At 42.5% G+C, this 16,007-nt stretch overlaps 1 protein-coding gene across 1 annotated transcript in view; it reads right to left on the reverse strand.

Annotated features, from left to right (window-relative positions):
• Positions 1–8,984: 8,984 nt before the first annotated feature.
• Positions 8,985–16,007, reverse strand: part of LOC124774987 — a 129,947-nt gene continuing 122,924 nt past the window's right edge. Inside the window, exon 4 of the mRNA XM_047249733.1 lies at positions 8,985–9,385. Coding sequence (XP_047105689.1) covers positions 9,057–9,385 — 329 coding nt within the window. The 3' untranslated portion in view covers positions 8,985–9,056. The remainder of the gene's footprint in view (positions 9,386–16,007) is intronic.

Here is a 16,007-nt window from a genome sequence, read left to right on the forward strand (position 1 = left end):
TCAGACATTTCTTCTGAAAGACTATAAATGTATGCACAGTGCTTCGGTCGAAAGATGACACTTGGCGGTCGCTAGGGGCGCGCAGGTAGGGAATTCTGAGTGTAAGTAATACGTTACGAAACATTATACGCTGGGAGAGAACAAACGCACCGTGAACCTTCTGCTGTGAGCGACGGATTCCTGAGGCAGGAACAACGTATCACACGCGCATGCGCACACACACACACACACACATACACACACACACACACACACACATACACACACGTACGTAGATAGATACAGATACACATCCGTAGAGAGAGAGGAAGGCGATAGGAGGGGATTTTGTGGAATGAAACATAATGGCTAAGTACTATTCATTACAAAAAAACTGTATTTTCCCTACATAATCAACTGGGAAACAAACATTCTCCCATTTTTACTTATTTTCCCGAAGATTTCTGACTTACTCCCATCTCCTCCCTTTTCTTCAACCATTCATCATATTTCTTTCCTATTCCTGTCAATAACCTGTAGACTGGAAAAATGTTTCCACGCATATTCTCTATCAAACTTGCTATCTGTGTATCTACTCCGTCGTAAAAACACTGTCGCTAAATTTTCCGCAAGAAATCATGATTATTGTGAGTTCCTAGGCTTTCGCAGGCACATGAATTTCTATAAAATTCTTCTATCTCGTAGTGCATGCCATGTTGTATATTGATGTACAAACGTTTCGCTGTATTACCAGTGTTACAAACTGTACCATATTCCTGTTAGTATTACACACCCTGATGAAGACCACTTGCAAAAGACTCCTCAACGTTGCTACATAATTTGACAACATGTCGAGACCTACAAACCGAAAATCTTTCATGCAAATTACTGGAAATTAGATTTATTTTCTCTTTCTTAGTATACTGCAAGCCTTCCGTTCACGACAGCTCTGTTGCTGTATCTGCTGAATGCCATATTGCTGGTAACAAACCGTTGAGAAAGTGATCTCACTCACCAGAAAGTTTCGTTATTCGATACGATGTGTTACATCCAAACATGCTTCTCTGCTGCCACATGCAGTAGTGCCTCTCCATTCTATCTGTCGTTTTATATATCTTTCTCGAAATTGTTCTCAGGCATTGAGAGTACATTTCTTCAAGTCAGGAGAATCAAAGAGTGATCCTTTACGGGGTACCGCTTCGTGACTTAGTGCTACTGTTCTTCATTTCATCCTTTTCGTTTTTTTTCTGTATATGGAGTCATAGACAAGGGCAAAGGGAACGGTCCAGTGCTCCAGTGAAAGACTTCAGTTCAGTACCTGATGAGTTTTCGTTCTTCACAATCTGTTATGCATCCTAAAGGAATGGAGCGTTGTATGTCATCACTTTATTTGGGTATGTGACAAGACCGGAAATATTACTATTTTTATCAAAAAATGTCGACGAGTTAACTCTCAACTTCTTTTTCAATCTATTTTATCATACGAATATTCATAATTATTACTAGAGTTCTTCCAGCAATTATAGACACACACACACACGGCCAAAGTGGGACTTGAACCCTATACCTGTACTGTCCGTGGCAGAGACTATAACTCTGAACCACGGAGGTCGTCTTGCAAGAATTACATAAGGTAACGACGATCAACAATATCTACGACACTGTATGACAGATGTGAGAACTGAGTCTTCTCTCAAAAGAAGAAGCAGGTACACAAGTACCTGAATCGAGATTCCTGGTGAAGTCCGAGGTTGCACTCCATTAGACAGAATATTGTATAAGAGCTAAATATCCATGCTGTATATGATAAATGAAATAGCGAAGACAGAAACGGAAAAATAAAATCAGATGGAAAGAATACATCGCAATCAATTTGTGAAATTAGTGGTGCTGTACCATCCAACATGTAAGAAGAATATAAAGAGGCCACGTGTAAGATGGACTGAACAGAAACTTCCATAACACACAGCAAAAAGACAGAGGCTCAGTCTTCGCTTGCTGTCGGACTATCTAGTGACAAGAATCTACTTCTGTTTTAACGAACAAATTTCAAACAATAAAATTCTGCCCAGCCTCAGGATTCGAAGCTGCCTATCTCCGGAAAGGCATATCACGTCACAAAATTTCAGCGACCTGAAAGTTGTGAGGGGGCAGGCTATGGGGTTCTTTGTTCTCTCTTCCAACAAGTAAATACATTATTAAGTAATGGTAATCACTGATAGTAAGGTGTTAAGACAAGTTGTGCCACCGCCGTCGGCGGCGTGGCTGTATACGCGTGGCAGCGACAGATATTGGCGTTCGTGTCCAGCCCTGGGCGAGCGCTTAACCGCCTCTAATTGTGGGCAACGAGGCAACCGCAATCCTGGCCCGCGGGCCTAGCGCCGCCTCCAGTTACACTCTGGGGATTGTTCTGCTCTCCGCCCAGGGGTGTCCATCCAGCTGGGCTCGTGGGTCTACTGGTCACGTGAACCGCCAGGTGACACAAGAAACATATCTTTGGAGGACAATGCCGTTTTTTTTTTTATTGTTACTAGGAGGTTCGGAAGGGTCGTTCACTCGACAACAAATAGTTATTGCTATACATGACCTTTGATTCATCATAAAATGAAATCGCAATTGCGAATAAGGACTACCATCAGCTGTAGAATGGAACGACGACAATGAAAACATGTGGCGGACCGGGACTCGAACCTGGATTTCCCTCTTAGCGCAAGCGGTCGCTTTACCATTGAGCTATCCGCTCACGTCTCCCGGCTAGACCCAAACTTCCGTATGTCGTCAACCATGCGTCTACGACCTGAACTCGTACATCCATTATGTATATTCCTGGACAGGTCAGACTCTGTACTTGGAAGTCACTTGCCCGGTATCGGCAGATGTCCATGCACGTCCAAAGGAACTTTGAATCGTAATCAGAACAACACAGGCTCTGCAACATCGTATATTTCACTTCAGCCACAGGAGCTTTAAACATAAACTGTTTTACTCTACTGCCAGTAAAAAAATCAAGGTTATGGTAAATGGTGCAGGGGAAAAGCGTCAAGCGTAAGATCAGGATACGACACACCTGAACAAATAAAATGTTTCAGATACTTGGACACTTTAACAAAGGAGATCCAAGTAATTGAAACTAGAATTATAGTGGGAAAGTAAGCTTCAACAGGAAGAAGCAGCTACAATGTGGAAAACTGAACTAACAACTGAGAAACAGACTGGCTACATGTATTGTGTGGAGTGTTGTTCTGTATGGCGCAGAAACGTGCACCTGTAGGAAGTAAGATGAAAAAAGATTGGTGGTGTTAGAGATGTGGATATGTGTCGGAAAACATAATTTGGACAGAAACAAGTAAGAATTGAGAAGTATTAGAAGGGTAGAGGGTAAAAAATACAAGCAAGATTTTAAAAAGTAAAAGAACAGGTTAGGAAACTGTCTAAGTGGTCAGCGCGCACTGACAGATGCTTTAGAATTGACAGAGAAAGGAAAACGAAAATCAAGGAGAAGGTAGCAGTTGTTGGATAAGGTGAAAGGGGAAAATTATTGTATGATGACAAACAGAATGGTAGAAAAGAGAGAAATATGGAGAGCCAATATTATGCAAAGACTTGTCTAACGACCAGAAATCTAAAAGTGTCCAGTCACCTTAGTATTTTATGTAACTATTATAACTGAATTCTTTGGAAAGACGCAGTAGTCAGCAGTCAGTCTTGCTCTTGATCTATTATAAAATTAAGTACTACATACGAGGATTTCTACAAATTCTTGGTTGTTGACTCTTGGAATACGTTAATCTATACTGAAAACAAATCTTAACCCTAATCAGTAAGTCTGTAGTGACCACGTTGATCAAGCAAAAGACCATAAAAATCTCCGATAATCTGTTTAATTATATGAGTCTAAATAACTGATTATTATCATTTTAACCTTACTGAAATCTCAAATATTGTAATATTGTAACCAGCATGATGTCCTCATCAAGTACTTTTTGAGTGTTAATTTTGCTGTCTGTAAATTTTTAGCGTAGACCCACTGCAGCAGCAGGTGAGGGGAAATAAGGGGCATAGTATGCGATGTGTGGTGGCTGTTATGATTGGTGGACCGAAGCGGAGTGCCTGTTTGCTGACGGATCAGCCTTTTCACCCTGGAACATGTAAGTTAAGAGACGAATAAGCTATACAATAAAAATAAGAACTCCTTGCTCTTCACGTAAAAACTTAACTTTCTGGAAAATTGTGATACAGCTAAGGAAACATTTTTTTCTATTTGCATATGAAATTTAGGAGTCTCGTTGACGCCGATATGGAGAATGATTTTTATCGTCCACGCATGAACTGTACAAAGATGAAATCTGAGTAATTTCATCGTTGTGTTTTTCTTTAAAAGTGGAAAATCTACTGCAGTGCTATTGGAGTCGGTGGAGGATCATAAAGTTACACTTCTTACATTATGACTCGAAAGTTTCCGCCAAAAACATCCTGCGGTAAGCTATAATCAAGGGAAGCGTTCCCACGGAGAAATCTCAGAGGCAGAAGAAAGGAATCAGTGCATGTGTAATAAATCGAATATTATCTGTAAGAACTCTAAAAATCTGGTATTGCAGTAGGACTCGTCAGATTTGTAGACCCTCGAAAACAAAAACTATAAGGACGTATGCAAAGCCCTTGTTTTTCGACATGTACTCTGAAGTGCAAAGAAGACTTATTCTTGGTAACATGTAACAACTATTGATACAAAAATGTGAAGAATAAGGAAACAAAATTAGTGTAAAAAGATAGCTAGTAGGTTACAATACGAGACTGACATAGAGATCAGTGAGAGAACTACAGCAACTGGAAGCAATTTCACACCACGCTGAATGAAGGTAGGATCCAGTTTAGGGTACTGAAGGGTGTTAGGATTAATAAAACCAGGAAGATATGTAAGATATGTTACCGTGAGGTAAGATTCTTTAGTAATGATGCAACACTTTAAGAAGTAACAAAAATGGTTTTCAATTTGTGACATGACAGTTATGTTTGTTACTGCCACAGACTTCCACTTTAATGCTTCTTCATTAATATGCTTCATACTGTACTCGATATGCGCACGTGTATATCTCGCTAGGTGGAAGTATAAAATCGTGTTCTCGTATCGCTTGTCAAACTTAGTTCGTTAGATGTTTAACGCAGATAGCGGTAACTTTATTGAATGTCATACCATCTACCAGTTAACTACACCTTTTAAGTGTCGATACTTCCATCCCTTCCCCATTTCACGCAAGAAAGACGATGTACACTGTTGCACTAGATCCAATTTACATATGCTCTTTATTCCAGAGAGTTTTTATAACACTCACGAAGGAAATTTTCTCTGGCAAGATGAGCAGAACACAAGCAGCAACTGAACCATACGATATGCGAAGTGAAGTGTCATTAAAATGTTGATGAGTCACAAAAATACTGCTGCTTTAAAGCGCAGGTCTGAAATTCGAACAAGATTCTGTCTATGAGTAAGAACGCAATATGTAGCTCTAAGCATGGAACACTTGCTATGTTTCAATTTGTTGAGTTGTATTGCAGCTAACATTGGCAAAAACGCTATGCCCTTAGGAGGGTGCAGGTTTTTTTTTTTTTTTTTTCTTGTAAAGTTCTCACGGGTTTGGCTCTCAAAAGATTAAGGATTCAAATACGTAAAGTGCTTCAAGCGGCATCTGGAACGCTGTAACATGATCGGTTGGGTAAATGAGAAGAGGAAATGCCTGATCAAGGGAGCTACGTTGATGTAGGGGTCAGTAAGTAGGTTACAGGAGGAAGCGCTTGGAGAGGTAGTTGGCGCAGGATTTTCGGGAGGGGAGAACTTTACGTCTCTCTCTCCTCTCTCTTCTCTCTCTCTCTCTCTCTCTCTCTCTCTCTCTCTCTCTGTGTGTGTGTGTGTGTGTGTGTGTGTGTGTGTGTGTGGAGGGAAAGGCTTACAGTGTGTGTCCTCACTGGCACCTGACGCTGATTGTAGTGGGAGGGGGGTGGGACAGCTACATAGATAGACAGGAGACAGAAAAAAAGAGAGAACCTAACAGAAACAACCCTTCCCGCCTTCGCAGAAGACGACTGTTGTCCTTGTTCTATATGACTGTGCCCTTTGTGAGCCCCAATGAAACTACGTCTGTGCGATATAGCGAGTCAGGGGACTTGTAACGTACTTGGTGTTTGTCCTTTGACATCCGCGCGGTCTCCTGCAACCACGACGGACTATTACGAAACTGTTTTGTAAATAAATAACACGAAAAACAAAGACTATCGATATCGTGTCCTAACCTAAGCAGAATCGAAACTTACAGACTATACAAGAAGCAAGCTCCATGTACGACCCTACAACAAACCACACGTAAGTACAGACACAAATAACAGCGAATATTACTGACTGCCGGAAAAAAAATTAACACCGCAAATAGAAAGTGTATATATTTCGTATAGACAGCTAGAAGAACAGTGAGCGAAAATGCGAGTTAGTTTTTGCAATATATGACCCTAATATTTGACTCTCTAGACCTAAAACTTAAGTTAGTTCTCAGTAATAAATAGTAGACCAGAAGTTCTGATATGTATTAACTTTAAGAAATAGCGAATTTTATGACATGATTCACACATAAATATACAAATGAGCTAAATGACAAGGAGAATGTTACATATTTACATATTTAAAACATTTTTTTAATTGATGTACTCGTGTCTATTTTTCGCCATACACAAAAATACGCTATAGACATTGGTAAGCTCCTTCATTTGTAGAGTTCTAAGACGCGGGATGTACAAAATAATGCGCACGATCTCGAAATTCGTTAAGGCACCTTAATCCGGCTGCCCTCGTCCAGTTATTTCGCTCTTAAGCTTCAGCATCCATCGGTAGCGAATGAGGCAATTGTCTTTGTTATGCAAGTGCTATATTCCTAGAAAGAGGTTGCGAATGGTAAAATATAGACCTAAATCGTGTGAAACATACGAGGCGCCCAAGCTGACGAATAGTGTCTTTGTCATTGGGAACTTCGTTGCGGAAGAGATATCAATCGCCTGGACCGATGAGCTCGTTGCAAATATCGAACGGTTCAAATTTAGTATTCCCCTGTTTTTAAGTAGGCCTTCATAGTCATGCCCTTCCGTCAACGTACGAGCGCAATAACCATTCACTTAAGTCACACATAAAACAATCTACGTATATGTATAGATGTACGATAAGAATGTAAACTTTTCACGTCGGCAGTACTATTTCCAGATAAGTATAATACTGAACGTCACTCTTCCACTGTTCCTAAGTTATTTCAATGCTCGACATTGTCTCTGAGATTATATGACAATCATACAGGAAATTTAAGTCATATGAAAGCCGATAACTAAAGGAGGGATTAGTTCAGTTACGTTCATTTAATGATATGGCATCTATTTCATCTGGGAATTTAAAAAAAAAATCGCTGGTACAATCAGTACCAGTGTCAACATTAACTACTGAGACGGAAAACGCCTGAGCATGTTTACAGAGTACTGTTGCGAATTGTTTGTTTTGTTCTCGGAATGGGTGACTTGGTTACCTACTGGTACACAGTAATATATGGTATGTCAGTGCTTTACGTGAAATTGCTGCAGGGGGGATATGACCAGCGAAGCGAAGTGTGCACCTGAAAGAACAGCACTGCTGTCCGAAATCACATGAGGTACAATATGTCCAGCACGTCTGACGTCTGTTTTTAGTATTCTATGCAGTATCTTATCCAGAATCGGAAAAGTAAGTAAAAAGGAAAAAAAGTTTAGGTGACTGTTCTATGCCGACCAGCTGCACAACTGCTGCTTCATTCTCTACCCTAGAGCTACACTGGGCGTCGCAATCGATAGATATGTGGGTAGCAAATTGCTTTGTTTACACTTAAGGGTGGCTTTATAAATCGAAGAAGATATTTATTTTACGAGTAGCCTATTATTCTTCCTAAAGGGGCAACGTGATATCTGTATCGTTACCCGTGGAAAAATATTTGGTGGTACAGCGAAATCGAATCCGATTGTATATCTGGAAGTCCTTCGGGTTCATCGCTCAGCAGGAATTTCGTGTAGAGGATAATAATACGGGATGTTAAGGATTGCACTTTCATTTCTTTATTTTACAGGAGCGAAATAGTTGCTCCCATTAACCTACGAAATGCAAGACGGAACAGTAGAATCCAAGCTGCAGAAATGAAATTTCTAAGAGGAATTAAGGGCTGTGCAAGATAAGCTAGACTAAGAAACGTAAAAGCAGATAGCTTGGTACATGTGCTAGAAATGAGAAGAGCAAGTCTAATCGACAAAGCTGGCTAGAACATCTGCAAAGAGTGCCAGATTCAAGAGTACCAAAACAAGCCTTAAATTTCAGGCCATTAGGTACAAGATCCGTAGGGAAACCAAGAAAAAGATGGGTGTATACTTAGAAGACGGAAAGGCCATTGGCCTAGACTATGATGAAAAACAGTACAAGAGGGATGCAGCAGTGTTTTAGGTATCATTTTCGTCTTTTTGATCTTTACGTAGACAGCTGTTTGGTGTATTTTGTAGGTTCTAGATGCTTTGTCTTCTATTTTAGTTTGTTAACAGTGTGAAGACGACCGCTGACTGATCGAAAAAGTAAATAAAAGAGCACTGTGAAATGCATTGGTTACCGTAACGTAAAAAAATAAGAATATATACGTGTAGGAGACGGTACAGTGCTGCCTTCGTTGTCAGGCACACACTCTACCTCGTCAAGGGTTATTACCTGAACATTGGAAAAATATTCGAAATGTAGCGTCTTTGGAAACGAGCTATTTACAGAAGGCACAAAACTACGTCATCATACGTTGTCTCCAGGTACTCGATGGAATAAACGTTTTGACGTTCCTGGAAGGATGACGTGTTTTTCTTAAGGACCAGGAGCTCGACAGTTTCACATTTCGGTGAAATTAACAGCACTCGTTCGTTTCCGCTTCGCCCCTCAGAGCAGTTCCTGAAGTACACGTAATGCCACACGTTCGGGTAGCATCTGCGGTGGCGGCCATTGAGACGTCGCCGCTAGCAGACCCGCGCCGTCAGAGTTGGTCGGCGTCCTAGGACGGACCCGCACGGCCGAGCAACAGGCGAACGACGGCGGCGAGCGCCCCGACGGCTATCAGCGCGGGCGAGTGGGTGACGGCGGCGGCGGCGCCCGGGCAGGTGCTCTTCACCAGACCCATGTACAGCTCGCGGAAGCGTATCATGTTGTTGATGCTGTCGATGTCGTCGCCGGGCATGCGCTGCGCCCGCGACAGCACCAGCGTGTAGGGCGAGCGCTCCGGGTTGCGGTCGCAGAACGTCAGCACCATGTGGTCCTCCACGGCCTTCAGCACCAGCACCACACCGTCGAAGTGCTGGTAGTTCTCCCGCCGCGTCATCGACCCTGCCGAATGGAAACCATCAGGCATTATTACTAGACCGAATTTCCACTCTGGAGCGGATTTGAAGCTTCTTACAGGTTAAAACAATGTGCCGGTCTAGGACTCGAACCTGGGGCCTTTGCCTATCGCTGTCAACTGCTCTAGCGATTGAGCTACCCAGGAAGTTGTGTGACAAATTGGCGGAGGGAAAGCTGTCTGGGTCGGTCGCGAGTTGTGCTTGCATAGCTCAGTCGGTAGAGTACTTGCCCGCGAAAGGCAAACATCTCAATTTCGAGTCCGGTCCGACAAACAGTTTTAATCTGCCAAGAAGTTTCGATCAAGATTACTGTCTTCCACAAAGTACTGACGAGGCTAAGAAACTCTGTTGATCCATCGTTGATACGGGACAGCTGCCAGTCGGCATTTATCAAAGAAAAATCACCAAATAGCCGTATGTTTTCAGAAGCTGCTGTTTTACACTGAAGCGCCAAAGAAACTGGTATAGGTATGCGCATTCAAATAGAGAGATGTATTATATAAACAGGCATAATACGGCGCTACGGTCGCCAACGAGTATATAAGACAACAAGTGTCTGGCTCAGTTATCAGATCGGTTACTGCTGCTACAATGGCAGGTTATCAAGATTTAAGTGAGTTTGGACGTGATGTTATAGTAGCACACGAGCGATGGGACACGGCATCTCCGAGGTAGCGATGAAGTGGAGATTTTCCCGTACGACCATTTCACTAGTGACACGTGAATATCGGTAATCCGGCAAAACATAAAATCTTCGACGTCGCTGCAGCCGGGAAAAGATCCTGCAAGGACGGGACAAACGACGACTGAAGAGAATAGTTCAGCGTGACAGAAGTGAAACCCTCACGCAAATTGCTGCAGATTTCAGTGTTGGGTCATCAACTAGGGTCAGCGTGCGAACCATTCGACGTAACATCATCGATATGAGTTTTCGTAGCCGAACGCCCACTCGCGTAGCCGTGACGTCTGCATGACACAAAGCTTTACGCCTCGCCTGGGCCCGTCGAATCGACATTGGCCTGTTGATGACTGGAAACATGTTGCCTGGTTGGACGAGTCTCGTTTCAGATTGTATCGAGCAGATAGATATGTTCGCGTATGGAGACAACCTCACGAATCCATGGACCCTGGATGTAAGCAGCGGACTGTTCAAGCTGGTGGAGGCCCTATAATGGTGTGGGGCATATGCAGTTGGAATGATATGGGACCCCTGATACGTCAAGATACGACTCTGACATGTGACGCGTACGTAAGCATCCTGTCTGATCACCTGCAGGCATTCATGTCCATTGTGCATTCCGACGGACTTGGGAAATTCCAGCAGAACAATGCAACACCTCACACGTTCAGAATTACTACAGAGTGGCTCCAGGAACACTCTTCTGACTTTAAACACTTCCACTGGCCAAAAAACTCTCCAGAAATGAACATTATTGAATATTTCTGGGGTGCTTTGCAACGTACTGTTCTGAAGAGATCTCCACCCCTCGTACTCTAACGGATTTATGGATAGCCTTGCAGGATTCATGGATCAATTCCCTCCACCACTACTTCAGACATTACCCGGGTCCATGCCACGTCGTGCTGCTGCACCTGTCTGCTCACGGAGGCCCTATACCGTATTAGGTAGGTGCACCAGTTTCTTTGGCTCGTCAGTTTATTTAAACGACCAATTACGGCATCTCATTGATGCCATCTACAGGCCCTTAAGCTCTTCATGTACACAGAATCCGATTGACCTATGCATGCATAACCGGGGCCATAAATTCATGGATTCTCTGAGTTTTTGTGGAGTGTATACTTTGAAGATTTGAGCTGTTGTCAAGTCTTTGAAGTACAAACTCCACAAAAACTCACGGAATCCAGATATTGATGGCTCCGTTTATGCATACATCGATGTATCTGATTCTCAATACGTGACGTGCATGGGAGCCTGAAGATAGCATTAACGATATGCTGAAACTGGCAGTGTAAATAAAATAACAACTTCTGCAAACATACGGCTCTCTGGTCATATTTATTTGGTAAATGCTAAGAAGCTGCCAACTAAAGCCAAGCTACCACAAGGTATCTCCGCGTACATTTGACTGGCTCGAGAAATATTTGATTAATAGAACGCATAACTCTGTATTGGAGGACGGATGTTCCACAAAAACGAAAGTACACTGGGCGTGCCCAAATAAATTCTAATATTAATATCTTTATTTATATGCTGACATCGAATTTTGACCTGCTGCATTTTTATCTGATGGCACATGTACGAGGGCTGTTAGAAAAGTAAGGACCGATTGCGTGCGAAATGGAAACCTTAGTGAAAATTCGATGAAGCTTCGAACAGATGTATTGGGCATTGTCTCTAGTAAGCCCGTCGATCGCATCACGTCGCTCTTTTCAGTTCTGAGCACACAGTAAGCACGTAAAGATGCTTCCGCCATGTAAAAGCGCCTGGTGAGAGATTTCGCCCGGTGCCATGCATCCCACATAACGTAACAGTCATACGTTTCCTTCTTGAGGACAATTCTCGGCTGCACTCTGCAGGGGCAACGAAGATGCTCGTGCAGCGTTTTTGATGAGAAGTGTTTGATTACACACCATACAGCCCGTAATTGGCTCCCCCTGAGTTTCATCTTTGCTCACACGAACCGCTGGCTGTGAAGACAACATTTTGGCACAGCAACGAGCTGTAGAGCAGCGTAGATTGGTGGAAAGCACAAGCAGCTGCTAAGTATGTCGAGGATATTGGAAAGTTGGTACAACGCTACGACAAACGTCTAAATCAGAGCGGTACTACGTACGGAAGTACCTGGGAGGTGTAGCTAACTGTTGCAAATCAAACATTTTTTACTTTCAAAGTGATTTCCATTCCGCCACTGATCGGACCTTACCTGTTCCCTCTACAAGATAAGAACAACAATCGAACCATGTTATGTTGCTGTCCTAGTAAATTAAAATTTCGTTTCTTATGGTAATATATCATTGTGTTAGTATGTTATAAGTAGTGTTGCGCTCTATCAAAACTACAGTGCAGTAGTTTTAGTACAGTACGTAAATGGCGTAGTGAATGGTAGGATTACCTGTAGTATTTGAAGCATCGGAAGGGAAGAATCATAAATGAATGTGTTAGAGAGGAACTTCTAGCCGACGGCTTTTACTTATCTATTTATTTATTTACTTGGTACGTAATTACAACAGCCATCTTTCAACGTTTGTCTATTATGCATTTTATGTCCTTGCAGAATATGAACTGCTTTAAAAAGTAATAAAAATTAGTTGATTACGTAACTTCAGCGCTTTAATGTAACAAAAGGAATTAATTTTGATGCAACCAGAGTCTACATGCACAAACGTAAAAAAATCTATAAAACTTGTAAGTAGGCTGTTTAGGTTTTTATGTTGGTAATGCCACGTAGCGCTCTGTATGAAAATCACTGACTGTGCTGTGTGCAGTCTGTGGCTGGTTTGCATTGTCGGAATTTTTGCTATTGTTGTGTTGGGCAGTTGGCTGTTAACAGCGTGTAGCGTTGCACAGTTGGAGGTGAGCTGCCAGCAGTGGTGGATGTGGGGAGAGAGATGGCAGAATTTTGAGAGCGGACGATCTGGACGTGTGTCCATCAGAGAGTGTAAATTTGTAGGACTGGATGTCATGAACTGATATATAATGAATTTTGAACACTCTTAAGGTAAATACATTGTTTGTTCTCTATCAAAATCTTTCATTTGCTAACTATGCCTATCAGTAGTTACTGCCTTCAGTAGTTTGAATCTTTTATTTAGCTGGCATTAGCAGCGCTCGCTGTATTGTAGTAGTTCGAGTAACGAAGATTTTTGTGTGGTGAGTGATTCATGAAAGGTATACGTTATTGTTAGTCAGGGCCATTCTTTTGTAGGGATGAATGAAAGTCAGATTCCGTTGCGCTAAAAATATTGTGGGTCAGTTTAGTGTTGATCAGAATAAGTAAAGATTGAAATGTCTGAGTACGTTCAGTTCTGCTCAGCTGTTTGAACATCAAATAACGTCTACATCTACATCTACATCCATACTCCGCAAGCCACCTGACGGTGTGTGGCGGACGGTACCCTGAGTACCTCTATCGGTTCTCCCTTCTATTCCAGTCTCGTATTGTTCGTGGAAAGAAGGATTGTCGGTATGCTTCTGTGTGGGCTCTAATCTCTCTGATTTTATCTTCATGGTCTCTTCGCGAGATATACGTAGGAGGGAGCAATATACTGCTTGACTCTTCGGTGAAGGTATGTTCTCGAAACCTTAACAAAAGCCCGTACCGAGCTACTGAGCGTCTCTCCTGCAGAGTCTTCCACTGTAGTTTATCTATCAACTCCGTAACGCTTTCGCGATTACTAAATGATCCTGTAACGAAGCGCTCTGCTCTCCGTTGGATCTTCTCTGTCTCGTCTATCAACCCTATCTGGTACGGATCCCACACTGCTGAGCAGTATTCAAGCAGTGGGCGAACAAGCGTACTGTAACCTACTTCCTTGGTTTTCGGATTGCATTTCCTTAGGATTCTTCCAATGAATCTCAGTCTGGCATCTGCTTTACCGAGATCAACTTTATATGATCATTCAATTTAAATCACTCCTAATACCTACTCCCAGATAATTTATGGAATTTACTGCTTCCAGTTGCTGACCTGCTATTTTGTAGCTAAATGTATTCGCAGCACATTAGACTTGTCTACATTGAGCTTCAATTGCCATTCCCTGCACCATGCGTCAATTCGCTGCAGATCCTCCTGCATTTCAGTACAGTTTTCCATTGTTACAACATCTCGATACACCACAGCATCATCTGCAAAAATCATCAGTGAACTTCCGATGTCATCCACAAGGTCATTAATGTATATTGTGAATAGCAACGGTCCTATGACACTCCCCTGCGGCACACCTGAAATCACTCGTACTTCGGAAGACTTCTCTCCATTGAGAATGACATGCTGCGTTCTGTGATCTAGGAACTCCTCAATCCAATCACACAATTGGTCTGATAGTCCATATGCTCTTACTTTGTTCATTAAACGACTGTGGGGAACTGTATCGAACGCCTTGCGGAAGTCAAGAAACACGGCATCTACCTGTGAACCCGTGTCTATGGCCCTCTGAGTCTCGTGGACGAATAGCGCGAGCTGGGTTTCACACGACCGTCTTTTTCGAAACCCATGGTGATTCCTACAGAGTAGATTTCTAGTCTCCAGAAAAGTCATTATACTCGAACATAATACGTGTTCCAAAATTCTACAACTGATCGACGTTAGAGATATAGGTCTATAGTTCTGCACATCTGTTCGACGTCCCTTCTTGAAAACGGGGATGACCTGTGCCTTTTTCCAATCCTTTGGAACGCTACGCTCTTCTAGAGACCTACGGTACACCGCTGCAAGAAGGGGGGTAAGTTCCTTCGCGTACTCTGTGTAAAATCGAACTGGTATCCCATCAGGTCCAGCGGCCTTTCCTCTTTTGAGCGATTTTAATTGTTTCTCTATCCCCCTGTCGTCTATTTCGATATCTACCATTTTGACATCTGTGCGACAATCTAGAGAAGGAACTACAGTGCAGTCTTCCTCTGCGAAACAGCTTTGGAAAAAGACATTTAGTATTTCGGCCTTTAGTCTGTCATCCTCTGTTTCAGTACCATTTTGGTCACAGAGTGTCTGGACATTTTGTTTTGATCCACCTACCGCTTTTATATAAGACCAAAATTTCATAGGATTTTCTGCCAAGTCAGTACATAGAACCTAACTTTCGAATTCATTGAACGCCTCTCGCATAGCCCTCCTCACATTACATTTCGCTTCGCGTAATTTTTGTTTGTCTGCAAGGCTTTGGCTATTGAAGTTCCCTTTGCTTCCGCAGCAGTTTTCTAACTCGGTTGTTGTACCACGGTGGTTCTTTTCCATCTCTTACGATCTTGCTTGGCACATACTCATCTAATGCATATTGTACGATGGTTTTGAACTTTGTCCACTGATCCTCAACACTATCTGTACTTGAGACAAAACTTTTGTGTTGAGCCGTCAGGTAAGAGGTTTATCAGCACAGTAATTCATTAATTTTTCTAAGCGGATGTTTCAAACTACTGCTGCTACTTTGCGCTCAATAGAATGTTCTTCATCATGATCGAAGGCAAGAATTTCCTGTTATTATTGACACGTGAGAAAGTTGTTTATGAATAAGAGTAGATAGATGTTTTGCAGAAGGTCGAAGAAGTATTGAAACAATGTTTGTAAAAATTTTGCTTTGCAGTTTTTTTAAATTTTGCCTTATTTTTATGAGGAAATCGCATAACTTTGTATTTTCATATTTTTACTACAACATCCCTCTGTTTCACTTTACAAGTCAATAGTTTTCGAATAAAACCTGAACTAAACATTGACATTCGCGAAGACTCCCGACACGTTGACGCTAATAGTAATAGGACTCCTCCTCCAGGTCACGCCATACTCGCCGGCGATGGTCATCCAGGGTAGTGCAGTGCCACGGTTCAGCGCTGAATACAATGCGACGCCGTGCATCAGCAGTCCATGCTTCCAGGACACGGCACCACGGCCGTTAGTATTGTGGTGTCAGCGGGAACCTAGGCATGGGGCTGTAGT

This window comes from Schistocerca piceifrons, chromosome 2, assembly GCF_021461385.2.
Source record: "Schistocerca piceifrons isolate TAMUIC-IGC-003096 chromosome 2, iqSchPice1.1, whole genome shotgun sequence".
Lineage (NCBI taxonomy): Eukaryota > Metazoa > Arthropoda > Insecta > Orthoptera > Acrididae > Schistocerca > Schistocerca piceifrons.